Source organism: Suillus plorans, assembly GCF_016647745.1.
Source record: "Suillus plorans strain S12 chromosome Unknown HD556scaffold_31, whole genome shotgun sequence".
Lineage (NCBI taxonomy): Eukaryota > Fungi > Basidiomycota > Agaricomycetes > Boletales > Suillaceae > Suillus > Suillus plorans.
The window spans coordinates 307,116-320,575 of NW_024537415.1; the positions used below are offsets into that span (position 1 = coordinate 307,116).

A 13,460-nucleotide genomic window follows, 5' to 3' on the forward strand; every position below is an offset into this window, starting at 1 on the left:
GCACAACATCCTTCGAGAACAGGGAAGGCCAGTCACCAACATCCCACGCGATGTGGCTACACGCTGGAATTCCACGTTTGACATGCTTGCATATGTCTTGAAACACCGAAGAGCAGTTGATGCGATGACACAGCAAAGGGACTTGGGTTTGAGAGATCTCGAGTTGTCGGATCATGAATGGTTAATTGTAGACCAGCTGCGAAATGTTCTGAAGGTGCGTGGTGTTGGTGTGTAGTTGTTGTTCATTGTTTACTAATGCACCAAAATGGAATTCTAACTAGATTCTCAAAGACGCAACTATGTTTTTCTCGCGGTCAACACCCAATCTCCCTACCGTCATTCCAGCAATGGATTTAATTGACGAAAAACTCACACTGTATTCTAATAACGCCGACTATCAGCCCTCAATTCGTGCTGCCGTTGGACTTGCTAAAAAAACCTTGGATCGCTACTATCAACTCACGGACCATTCTGAAGTGTACCGCATTGCTATGGGTAAGTGCTCTGTTGCAGTTCAAGTAGTCTTGCTCACTATCATTCAGTGCTTCACCCCCGTCATAAACTCGCGTATTTCAAGAATGTGGGGTGGGAGGACGACTGGATTCAAACTGCCGAGACACTTGTGAGAGATGAGTTCAGGCGCTCGTACTTAGTCACGCCAGATGCCGACTCTGACGGTGACGATACGGACTTGATTGAATCTTCTCAACAAAGCGCCATGGTGAGTTATTTTGTGTAAGTTAACTTGTATACTAACTATAACAATAGGACAATATATTCGACAACATACCTGCACTCGCACCTCCAAAACCGACCGACCTTGGTGACGAACTCGACCGCTATCTGAATGCCGATGTGGAACATGTTGATGATCCCCTCATGTGGTGGCATGAGCACCACGCAACCTTTCCTCGACTCTCCCGCATGGCATTAGATTATCTGACTATTCCTGGTACGTGCCAACCTTTTTTTCAGTTAAATTGATATCTAAATTTTGACTAAAGCTACCTCGGTCGACGTTGAGCGGCTTTTCAGCCGTGGACGGCTCATTCTCTCCCATATCCGTTCCCGCTTGAATGTGCAATCGACTCGCGCGCTCTTATGTCTTGGCTATTGGAGCCACTTAAACCTTGTCAAGACCGAGGACGTAATGTCTGTAAGCATGCTCGCTGATGTGGAGGGTGAGGAGCTGGAGCTGGAGGATGGGTGGGATCGCATTATCATCAAGTAGCTACTACATTTGTGTGTATCTCGTAGTTTTTTGACAATTGACAGTACCCACCCATGGGTATACCCTCAGTGGGTGATACCCTGGGTGGGTTTGGCCTCATACCCACCAAAAAACCCACACCCACGACGTGGGTGTGGGTATATCGCGGGGTACGGGTGGGGGTTGCGCCACTCGTACCCTGGGGTTCACCCGTGCTATTCCCTACTGGTGTCGGTCATGGACCTTGGAGGGTCGAGCAGGATGAGATAGTTAGCAGGGAAGATGAGGAGAACAAAGTGAGAGAGGATGGTGGTGATGCGGGTGAGGAGAGTAATGACGAGGAGGAGACTGATGAGGAGGAGGAGACTGACGAGGGGGAGGAGACTGATGAGGGGGAGGAGACTGATGAGGGGGAGGAGACTGAAAAGGAGGAGGAGACTGATGAGGAGGAGGATAGCGAGGAGGATAGCGAGGAGGAGGAGGATCATATGGAGGGTCTTACTGACAAGGATACTGATGAGAATGTGAATTTTTGAGTCCTGACCGCGCAAATCTCAATGTTGATATCTTCCTTCTTTTCATTAGCACACTGATAAGCTATTTTCAAGTCATAGAGACAATATAATACCATTATTCTTATTGTTCAATGTTGCCACAGCACTGGGGCTCCCATCTGCTCGTGTTACAAGTATGACAAAATGATTTGCCTTTACAATCCTTAGATATGAAATGAGATAAGTCCAGTCTGGCAGTCTATGTTCTACAGTGTAAGAAGAAATTTGCTTGTATGTTTCCGGTGCACTGGAATGCTCACTAAATATTTTCATCTGTTGCTGAGACCAGCCAATGCTCTGGTCATATTATTTAATGTTCATGCTATTAGCTAGTGCGTGGTTCGATCATGACAAAATGACTGTCCCTTGCAAGTCATGGATATAGAATGAGAGAAGTGTAGTCTATGAGTTTGTGTTCTATAATGTAAAACATAATTTACTGGATGTGCTCTTAGCTTTACAATGCTATGTACACCTATGCCTTGATGACGACATTATGTAATCAACCTCAGGTCATAGCGAGCTACCCTCTATTCAGTGATGAAGGTAGTTAGGTGAAGGTAACGTGATGTCAAGGTGAATAACGATGCTCGGCATACTGTATTGAGTTCGGGGTTTGAAATGGGACAGATCTGCCAAAATGCCAACTACATAAGAAACTTGTCAGGTTTACAGATTTCACCCTGCCCCTCTCGTCAGAGGGCTTAGTAATCACTATCATAGCTTGAATATTGAATTGAATTTATATTTGGCCATCTACGCTCTGTGACAGTGTGACATAAGCTCAGGTAACTAGGTTCTTCGATGTCAACTACTAACAATGAAACGAAACGCAAACGTCCCGAATCAAGTTAGACGTCCGAACCTTGACCAATGACCACCCTTGTTCGGGTTTTGAGTCATCACCATCTAGACCAGCGGGAGAACCGAGATAACGAATGACAAATAAACATCATGATACCTGTACTATACTCTTCAGCGTAAAGGTTCAAATACGTGAACAAGATTGTCACGGTGCCAGTGGTAAGTGCAACAACTCCTGCTATTAGCGCAAGGAAACCAAATGCATAGTAGGCGCGAGATGCAAAGAGGCTAGACATGACGAAGTAAAGTTCCACGAACGCAGCCCCTACAGCTGAAACCAAGTGGATTTCAATTGCATCAAACACGTAATGCACGCACTCCTTGCCTTGACCCGATGTATGACCCGATCGAGGATAGCAGAGCAGAAATCCCAAATCAAAGGACGACGATCAAGAGCGTAGTGGCTGGGGTAGGTGAAAACTGGGTGAACTCCAAGGTCACCGACACACTTACAGAATGGAACGGCCCCTGGAGAACCGGCAATGAGAAGGAAAAAGTCCAACAAAAAGATCACTATGAATACCAGCCTAGTGAACGAGATCAGCCAATGGATAATCAGGACAATGCTGCAGACAAGGGGGCTCACATCGGGAGAATGGTGGCTGTAAGAAATGTATTCTTTCTTTTATCAACGCCACCAAGTGATGCATATTTCTACCCTCCGATCCTGATATCTCTCCACAAGCAACTGAGCGCTTCGGTATGAAGAGACAACTTACCCTCCAAAAAAGGTCCAGCATACCACCATCATGACCGTTGCAAGAGAACCCCGGTTTGAAAGTGAGAGGAAACCCAGCAATGCGAAGACTATTAAAAATTGTTTTTAGACAGTTAACGGAGGGATCCAAGATTTAAGGAGCTACCAAGGGTAACAGCGCACATGGCGCACAACTGAGCGCCATTTCCTACCATAACGGAGAACACCATTGGGTATCTGGGTGCACGGAAAACTTCTCGATGCACGAGTTTCCAACCCCAGTCTTCTTGAACATCCTCCTGCATTTCGTTTGCCGTCAGAACAACTACGTATAAAGTGTTAATCACTCACACTAAGATCAATGGCATTGTATCGTGAAATCTGCATGGACGTCAGCCTGGATTATGATAGTGAAGCTAACAATAATCACGTCTCTGGAAACAGTGCGCCATAGAATCATAGCTACAATGACGCAAAGTTAGTCAGATACTCGCCGGGACCAGCTCCTTCAAAACAAACTTACATTCCAAGTTATTCGGTAGGTATACCGTATGTTGTTGGTTTCGGCCCATTCTCGGATAGACCCAACTTTGGAACTTCAACATCACAGTCCAGCGCACTTTCATCTTCTTGAGACCCGCCGCGGCTGCAACAAAGATGTAAGCAAAAATAAATGATGCACGAAATTTTTTGCGCACCTAGATGGCCATACCAGAACTCCAACGACGCGGTAAATTCCAGGTGATGGCTCGTGATATCTGAGTGATGCATTGAGTTTGATGAACTTCAGTACAGATAGCTAGGCACGCCGCATACCTCAGAACAATCTCATAATGACTCGGATTGTTTAGGTAGGGTGCGAATATTCGAGAGACAGTGAGAAGAAGGAGGGAGCGAACATGCAAATGAGACAGAAGGTAGTCACGGTGAACCCCGGGCCCACGAGAGACCGTGCCATGTGACCGGGCCCACACTGACAAGTAACCAGCAAGTAACACAGGAAGCAGCGACTGAGTTCAGTGGCAATAGTCACGATCACTGTGACTAATCAGCGAGGAAATGATCAGTGCATAAAGATCATCTAGGACCAGATACTAGTAAGTGGTTTGAGTGTGAGCGTGAACGGTTCTTCTATTTAGACTCGTGACCAGTCCTAACCTATGAGGCAAGCCACCGATAGACGTGGCTTGCCTCATAGGTTAGGACTGGTCACGAGTCTATCTTCTATTATGTAGGGAGAATTAGTGAAACTTTGTGTGGCAGGCTCATCGCATCTTTACTAATGGATATTTAAGGCTTCGAATTCCAAGTGTCCGGCGTTCTACCTTCTAGCAGTGCAGATATTATCATAGGAGACTTTCAGTAGTAACATTGCGACGGACTCGTAATGTAACTGTACAAAAGATGTATCTGGTACTACAAGTAACCGACATATCCGCATAAATGAAACACTGTTTGAAGACTCGTTGATAAATTCTGGATACGCGTAATAAGTGACTAGCCTGAACAATATTTTACATAGCACATACTAGTGATCCATAAACCGCATCCGCTCGACAGCAGTAGCACGATCTTTCATAATAGCAAGTTGAGCGTCAGTCCGACATAGAGATCTCCTGTCAATGTCACGGACTGCAGTGACATCGGTGACACTATCATAAGGCGATGATGACAAACGTTGACTAAAGATATCCAGGAGGCATCGTGAGTCTCGTTCTGCCTTCATGTAGTCTACCTTTGATTCTTCACGCATAGAAACAGCGAGAGCTTCCCGCCTTTCAATTTCCGCAACCTCCCAACATGATGCGAAGTAGCACATTCGTTTGCGTTCACGAACCGCTTCCAGGTAGTGAAGAATATAGCGGCAAGTGTTCGCGCTGAGATTCTCTGTAAGGCTAGCATACCCATCCCTAGCCTAGAAATATAGCACATGTTATGATAACCATAATGTATGTAAAATATGGACTACCTTCTGGTCGATGGTTTCCGATGAATCTTGGTCGTTGACGGATCTACCTATCAACCCGTCAAGAAGAAGTCGGTCTTCAAAAGCGGGAGCCGGACGTGTGAAATCAGAAGTGTTCCTGTGTTCCTTCGCAGAGAGACGGCGGCTTGAAAATGGGGATCCAGCCCCGGTATAGGCGTTAGCAACATTGTATGCTCTGCCTGAACGCTTGGAATTGGGTGTCAAAGGGAAGGCGTCCTCATCTGCATCTGAGATAGTGCTGGCCACTGTAATAAGATGATCTATCTGAGTCTGGTTGATAGTGACATATCATGAAATCAATACCTGATCCTGTCATAAATGGGGGGGGAGAGCTTGGAGGAGAACTCGAATGGTGGCTGGGAGTGCAGGGCTCAGGATTGTAAGGATAGTAGGGGTGTTGAGGAGGTGTGGATGGTGGTACATGATTGCACGGAACTTCAGGTTCATCGTTGCAGGATAATATAGGGGTGAATTCGCTTGAATTCATCGTCAAACTTGAGCTCGAACTTTCAAAGGTGAAGGTGGCTGCTAGGGTAGATACGGTTTAAATGATAAGCGGTAAATAACCATCGGAGTTTGAAAGTAACCTTCGCTGACGGTGAGTATTTCTCCTTGAACACAGTAGCCTAGTGTGTTGAAGCTGAGCCTGAGTGTTCACATGTGCACACGTCAGAGCTCAGGCCAGTTGCCTGACTTGGATGAGGGAATAGATATTTCTGTGTGACACGTTGTCCGCAAGAAGGCACGTTGTAGTCATCGAAGAATCCATTGAAACCCAGCACATACCTAGATTGGTAAGTCCTGGTATGATCGATGCCGCATCAATTATAACTTCCTACATAGGTAATACGATCTTGTCTGCTAGTCACATGATAGTAGGGACTTGACACATCGAGGAACCTACTAGTTACTACCTGAGCTTATTATGTGAGCGTAGATGGCCAAATATAAAAAACATTGGGCTACAATTACTATACCGGCTATTTTTACCGATGCCACTATGCAATACCCGGATGAAACTATTGATATTTCCCAATTAACGATGAAAGAATTTGTCGGTCATTCTCGACATTTGTTTACTCAGATGCAGGACGATCAGACAGAGGTTGATTTCATTTGCTTTGTGCTAGCCGCAAGGGTTGGGCCACTCGCAGGTGAAGAGCTCGACCAATACCAAGTTCGTTTAAATTGCTTACAAGACATTCCCACTCCTCCTGAGTGATATTACTCGCGACCTCGACTTGGTCATTGGGGTATCGGACACGCGACCATATACCAGCACACTATCGATCTGGCCCCTTCCTCCATTCAAAGATACATTGAAGAAAAGACAATAATGTCAAGAGTCGTGCATATAATAGTCAGGTGAGAAACACAGTCAATGGTGGTTGTTACATGTGCATCCTAACCAGAACCAGGGCGCAGAGGTTGAAGTTCCGACGCATAAAATGCCCAACATGCCCTTGGGCAAAGTTCAACGTTCAACAACGGCACGTTGTGAGAATTGTCTTCCCGCGGCTCTTCAGTACAGAATGGCCGATCTGTCGCTGAGCTGTGTCTGCTACAGCAATGGGCTCGCCCCGCTGGAACCGATGGGAATTGTGTGGCTGAATGCATAGCCTATATGCCTGTGCGCAGCACTGATATAGCAATGGTAAGAACTCGAGGTGACGAACTGGGCGTACTGATGCGAAGAAAATTACGGCCGTGTCGCCGGTAGACAGAGGCAGTCAACAGGTTGAAAGGCCTTGAAACGATTCAAGCTGGCCAAAGAAAAGTATTCGGTCCATATGGTTATGAGACAGAGAGCATACCGACCTGACGCGTACCTAGTGCTACATCCTTCGACAAAACGGGATGCTCTATCTTGCCCATAGCTCGATTTTCGACACCGTGCGAGTTCAGGCTGCTTCAAGTTTACCATCTGGCGCGGCAGGCAAATGATATCATATAAAGCGAAGTTCGTCAAGAATTCACAAGCGCAGCTGATTATGTCAGTATTTCATAATATTAACTCAGCTAGTACCATCCACTGTTCAGTACTCAGTTCTATAACGGACAGATCGAGCGCACAATTGACCGTGGATTTGCCAATGAAGAGTCCAAGTACAGAGCGTACGTGCATCCGTGTTTCGTCTCCTCCCTGTCTTTCGACTCGTTTCAGCTTCGAAAAGGTCTGTCAGGCGTTGCGGAGGGAGGCCAAGCGATATCAAGATATGACCATGAATGTTTATTTGGCGCCGATCTGGATGCCGTCTGCAGATCGCACATCGTTGCTATGGAAAGTCTCGCTTTCAAGAGCGCAGTGGAGGAGCTTGATAGAGAGAACTCGTAAGTGATACTTGCTTCTGTTGAATTCATTTATTTATCGTCTTCTGTACGACAGTCCTCATCGTATGACCATCATGGAACCAACTCGGGAAGATGAGCGTGCATATCACCAAACGGCTGTTTGTGAGGCGAACTAATACCTTCACTTCATCTCATGCCCTGCGCTAAGCAACCCGCCTTTTGAAAGAAGAAAACCTCTCATTCTCAGCGAACTTCCGGCAACGTTTTGTTGGTGCGCCGTCAAGAACTACATCTCGTCCCTTGGATTGTCCTTCCTCATCGCCAATGTCGACACCTGGCACATCGTCAACTGCCCCAGCTTCCTATAAGACGCCTCTATTTTTCCTCGGGTGCCGGTGACATCCGGAGGTCGGAGATCCCAGACGCTTCTTGTACCCAACTTGAATGGCTTCTGAGTTGTGTTGGTTCGTTTCTCCCCCATTACTTGCGCTGCTTCTGACTTCCAAAAACGATTGCGTTGCCTAGCAATCCCAAGCCACGTGCTATCTTCGTTGGCGATAGCAATGAGTGGACTGAATGGACTGTCTATCAACAGGCGAATCTCACCAGGTCAGCGAGATTCACATTTCCGGCGCATCGGGAAGAACAGACACTGCGTGGAGGAGTGCTAATGCTGCTGTTCATCAGAGGGATCGTGAATGGCTGTCGTATCTTCATTCCTGCCGTTTCTTTTCCTTCTCCTTTTGGTCCCCGCTAGCGTGGTGCGCATATACTCTCACGTTAAATCATCATCTTCATAACTGCACAGGCAAGAAATGCCCATTCGCCTCAATAGAAGCGCTCATTCTTATGCAACAGACCCCATCTATTCTCGCAAATCCGATGCAAAATGGGCCCATTGCATTTCAGCACGCATGGAGATCCTGGAGCGCTCAGATATACACGCGGACTTGTGCTCGCCTCAGTAGCTTACAAAACTTGGAGCGTACACGTGCAGGATCTGGTAAGTATATCCCGTGGTCTTTCGCTTCCTGCTGAAATCCGTAGGTCAATGCGGAACAGGCGTGAAAGATGCTCAATCGTGATGAACCACTAGGTTCATTCCATCGTGAAGTCCCAACTTTTGTCAAAGCGAGATCGAAATAGGCGTACATTCAGGCTGGCGTAGTACTCCGACGTGTGTATTTCCAGAAAATCACAAGCGCCTGTGGGACCGTGCTTCTCTCGGGAAAATGAAAGAACCCTTTGAAACTAAACACATACCCAGAATGGTAGCTACTGTTTAAGCGGGTTTTCATGCAGTACTCTCGGTGCTGACGAACGACATTTTAGAATTGACTAGGCCGGAACGGTTCCGAATGTTAGAGTGATCGAAGAACCTTTGAAACTCAGCACATACCTAGAATGGTAACTACTGGTATGACGGGTGCATCCTGGCAGCTGCAAGGAAGTGCGCCCGAACAGTGGCCGAGGATGTAATATAAAGGTGGGCAGCATAAGAGAGCTTTGTGATATGTTGATCCAACACGCCCAAAATGCCCACCATTCCATACCCTCTTGCTCTCATTCAACTCTCGATTGCCGATTCGACGCTGCCATGGTCCAATCCAGTATGGCAGTCTCTCACGAACGTTCTTGGCGACCCGTGGACTTACAACCATGGTGGGGATAAGTCTGCTGCAGCAACTCATGTCCCTGAATGGACGGTGGGCAAGGCACAGGCAGTCGAAGCCTTCATAAACAATTGTAAATCGGCGCAGGATCCTGCTCTCCACTACGCCATCAAACGCAAAGATAATGATCACGAGGGTCGTTCTTCTTGGAATATCTGGGTGAAGACATCATGGGCTAAATGGAAAATCAACACATTGGTCGACAACATCTTGCAAGAAAACGGTTGCGAACCCCACGATGTTATGGCTCGACTGAACTGCAAGAGTGCAGATGATGTAAGTTATCTGCCAATCTATTCATCTCATAATATGATATAGTTATGTAGTTTCCGACGATGGAAGCTGCACAGATAAAGCACGTTGTTTCCATTAAATTGGCTGATGCTTTGTTCGGCGATGATGCTTTCACCGATGGATCTTTCCTTGTGGCGCCCATCATGACATTTGTCACCACATTGTTGGCATCGACGTGGAGTCGGTACAGGAAGGTTCTTAAAAGGCAGGCAACAAGTATCGATAAGAAGACCAGGGAAGTGGAAGAGGAATGGCGAGGTAAGCTGCGCAGGGTTAGTTGATTAGGGCGGGGGCTAATCGCAGCACAGTCATGACGGCCACGAATGCAAAACCGACGATAGCCAGCATCCGCACATACCTGAAGAAAGTGGAATCTTTGGTTACACTTCTTAGCCTGTTCAAGGACCAGGAGACGGTCGAGAACCTCGGTTCCCATCGTGAACAGGTCAATACAATGCTGGCCGCTGCCAAGAAAGATCCCACTAAAGCAGAATCGGTGGCACGTGAGTGGGCCAGTATCTGACTGACATGTGTGAAATGGCTCAAGGTGGTTTTTAGAGCTGCCAAAATCTCTTCGGGATGCGCTTGACAGGTTGGCCACCGAAGACGAAGTAAAGGAGCTCGAACTTTTCATTGAGACCACGTTAGCTGCGATGGTGCCGCTCGAAGGTGACAAGGTGGTGATAGACTTTGCAGAGAATATGGATGTTGGCGACTGGAAGAGTGGTGTAGAGGAATACGACAAGCATAGCGAGGATCAGCTTTGGGAGGACCTGGGCCTGCCCGAGAAGAGACTCCCTTTTTTCCAGACGAGATTGGATCCCGACGCCGTCATTGATCCGTGGAGCCAAGAAGGCCAGCAATGGCTCGATAATCCGGCAAATCCGGCCCAGAACCTGGTGCCTCGGTGGCATCAACTGGTTGGCATTCTGAGGCTGGTCGACAGGGCGTTGGATGATGAACCAGTGATGCTGATGGATGGCGTTGGGGTTGGGAAAACCATGCAGGCAGTTGGCTTAATCGCATGTCTTGCTCACTACAGAGAACATTACAGGAAGCACGGCAAGTTCCCTGGAAAATTTGGTATGTAATACGGTAGTCGGGACAGCTGTATGCACTGACGGTTACCCACAGCACAGCGATTCTGCAAGAAGACCGGCGGCAATATTCCAGACTTGCCCACCGTGATAATGAGTCCACCTAATTTACACCACCAATGGATGAGTGAAATACAACGGTATCTAAGGCGGGCGACGTTTGATGTTATTCCCTACACGGGAAAATATATGGCACGATCACAGTGGTGGACGGTGGCTTGGACTAAATGCCAGCAGCCTCCAATACGACGCATCATCTTGGTCACGACAAATGTAAGTGACTGTTGCGGGTGATTAACAGAATCCAAATTGACTACGACGTGGGGCAGGCAGCGCAAGACGATGCAGCGACAGTTTTCATTCAAGGCGACAGGGACAGCTACGGGCAGCCGATACATAGTCCTCGCTTTGAACGCACTAGCCCTAGTACCCTTTTCGGCCACGAATATATCACAAGTATCATCGACGAAGGCCACCTCTTACGTAACATCAACCTGGCACATACTGCAGCTCGAGCACTTCAAGGGAAATCACACTCAACTGTGATGATGACTGCAACGCCGGTCACCACAAAACCTGCGGTAAGCTGGCTTCGAACCTAACTCGACGCCATCGATCAACTGATGTTGCCTTTGATGGACACTAGGACCTTTGGAATATGGGCCTGCTGCTTAGCATTGAGCAATTCAAGGATACAACGCAGCTCAAGACCATGAACCGAGAGTTGACAGCTGCTCAGCGGAGGGATCGCAAGGCACAGAGGGAGGCGGGAGTTGAGGGATCAATCCTACGAGCTGTTTTTGTGGGCAATCACAACCCAGAGGCTGCCCAAGAAGAATACTTGCCTGTGATGAGAAAATGGATGGGGCGGATGCGGGAATGGTTCTCCCCTGCTGTCATTCTTCGCACCATAGACTCCACCGACAATGCAGGGAATAAGATCCTGGGCCTCCCTCCGTATCGCGACCACACCTTGAAGATCAAGCTACTCGACTGGGAGATGGAGAATCTGCGGAATATTGCACGCGGATACCTGGATGACTGTCCCATCGTAGGAATGAGCAAGGTGAAGCTAATTATTCCTGCCGCGCCATTAGGACGTCATCTAAACCGTGAACTCCATGTGCAGAACTTCTATGTTGAATTTAGGCGGTCCATCCTTCACCCGCATATGAACCCAACTGAGGAGCTGTTGTGGACAAAACCGAAATCCCTGGAGGAATGGGACATCAGCCCTAACACCAAAAGTATGAAGTTGGACGTGTTAGCTATGCTGATTAAGTACCATCTGGAGTCTGATGGTAGCCGGCCATTGATGATGGACGAAAGCGGTCGCCACCTGGTTCCTAATCCAGACTTTGCAGCTGGTAATATCAACCCAAACGAGCCAGACCGAATCATAGTATTTTCGGCTTTCGTCACCTCCAACCAGGCCATTGTAGATGTAAGTTCCATGGTCGACCACAGTAGCGTATTGACTCAATCCCCCCTTCCAGATCTTGGACCTTCATGGCATACATGCGCTGGAGCTTAATGGCCAGACCCCCATGAGGAAGCGCAAGGGCATTCTGGATAAGTTTCGGTCATCTGCGCGGCCTGACGGTGCACGGGTCATGATTTTGTCAGGCGTAGGCATGGTGGGGTTAAATCTGGCCTGCGCTAACATCATGGTAGTCATGGTGAGTGTGTTTTCATGGGTGCTTGTGTTTCAGATGTAACTGATCGTTATAACAGGATACCCTTTGGTCAGAGCAGGACGATCGCCAGTTGCGTGGGCGGATCTACCGTCACCCTCAGGCTAAAGAGGTGCACGTTTACCGAGCCATTGCTTTAAAGACTGCGGATGTCTTTTTAAATAATATTTCGTTCTCGAAGGGCGCAATGCACGAGGCATTTATTGGCGCTGACAAGGAATTCCGTAAGGCTTTACTATGACTACCTACTGAGCCTTGGCTGACGAGCATTTCCATTTCTGCAGGGTGCATGTTTGACGATGACGGCAGCGCCATGGGAGATTTGATCTCCGTTGGTGCATCAACGCCAAAGTTAGATGACTCCACTGACGGTGACGATGCTATGAATGTCAACCCCAAAACCACCGGAAGGAACAAAGCTGGCAAAAATAGGGCCCGTGCCAAACCCACCCCCAAGAACCCAGTATCTCCTACTAGACCAGCCACGCAGCGTAAGGGTAAGGGGAGCAAGGTAAAATCCATAGTAGTCGACGCTGGTGATGGGTTTGGGGGGACCTCACACAAGTGTCACAAGAACGTGGAGCTGCCGCCGCAACCCGTCACTACAAGCAAGGAGGCACCCTGTGCAACTAGCCAAGCCGTGGCGCCGCCCCAGTCGCAGTGTGGGACTCGATCATCGCACCTGTTGTCCGCATCCGAGGACAGCTCAGCAGTTTTGAAATTCGGGGACGATCGCGATGATTTATTATTCTCTAGTCCACCTCCTCAGTCCACCCAACCCTCCTCTCCCCCTACAGCTCCAGCTCACACTCCTACTGTTGCTTTTAGCACTGTGCCTCAGTCAGATCAACCTGCAAGCCGCCTACATTGTGTTGTTGAGAAGGACTTAGCCGATTGTAGCCATGAGATGGACTGGAATGATAGCGGCAGCTATAGCTGGATTGACAGTGGCGAGCACGGCAGCCGCTTAACTGTAGAGCACGATGAACAGCCGCCACGGCAAGATCACCGTCCCTGTACATCAGTTGATGACGTCTTCAACGAGAAGCATCCGGCACTGTACTCTGGGACTCCTGTGATGGCATCGGCTGTGAGGTC

The 13,460-nt window shown here is 48.1% G+C and overlaps 4 protein-coding genes across 4 annotated transcripts; 3 read left to right on the forward strand and 1 right to left on the reverse strand.

Moving 5' to 3' along the window:
* Positions 1-1,284: 1,284 nt before the first annotated feature.
* On the forward strand, positions 1,285-1,746 carry HD556DRAFT_1443764 (uncharacterized protein; the record flags this gene model as incomplete). The annotated part of the gene is made up of 1 exon (XM_041306669.1): positions 1,285-1,746. One exon carries the CDS (start codon positions 1,285-1,287, stop codon positions 1,744-1,746), a length of 462 nt encoding a protein of 153 aa, XP_041159784.1.
* Positions 1,747-2,990: 1,244 nt separating this feature from the next.
* Positions 2,991-3,785, reverse strand: HD556DRAFT_1479430 (uncharacterized protein; the record flags this gene model as incomplete). Its single annotated transcript, XM_041308593.1, has 6 exons — positions 2,991-3,032; positions 3,082-3,155; positions 3,215-3,282; positions 3,371-3,435; positions 3,492-3,624; positions 3,756-3,785. 6 exons carry the CDS (start codon positions 3,783-3,785, stop codon positions 3,004-3,006), a joined length of 399 nt encoding a protein of 132 aa, XP_041159785.1. The 3' UTR covers positions 2,991-3,003.
* Positions 3,786-6,312: 2,527 nt separating this feature from the next.
* On the forward strand, positions 6,313-7,780 carry HD556DRAFT_1308756 (uncharacterized protein; the record flags this gene model as incomplete). Its single annotated transcript, XM_041300190.1, has 7 exons — positions 6,313-6,489; positions 6,725-6,809; positions 6,839-6,966; positions 7,190-7,305; positions 7,353-7,427; positions 7,575-7,643; positions 7,699-7,780. The coding sequence occupies 7 exons, from the start codon at positions 6,313-6,315 to the stop codon at positions 7,778-7,780; spliced, it is 732 nt and encodes a 243-aa protein (XP_041159786.1).
* A 1,359-nt stretch (positions 7,781-9,139) lies between these two features.
* On the forward strand, positions 9,140-12,603 carry HD556DRAFT_1238010 (P-loop containing nucleoside triphosphate hydrolase protein; the record flags this gene model as incomplete). The annotated part of the gene is made up of 10 exons (XM_041297942.1): positions 9,140-9,553; positions 9,604-9,702; positions 9,849-10,074; positions 10,130-10,654; positions 10,706-10,941; positions 10,998-11,249; positions 11,435-11,734; positions 11,888-12,112; positions 12,165-12,305; positions 12,403-12,603. The coding sequence occupies 10 exons, from the start codon at positions 9,140-9,142 to the stop codon at positions 12,601-12,603; spliced, it is 2,619 nt and encodes an 872-aa protein (XP_041159787.1).
* Positions 12,604-13,460: the final 857 nt, after the last annotated feature.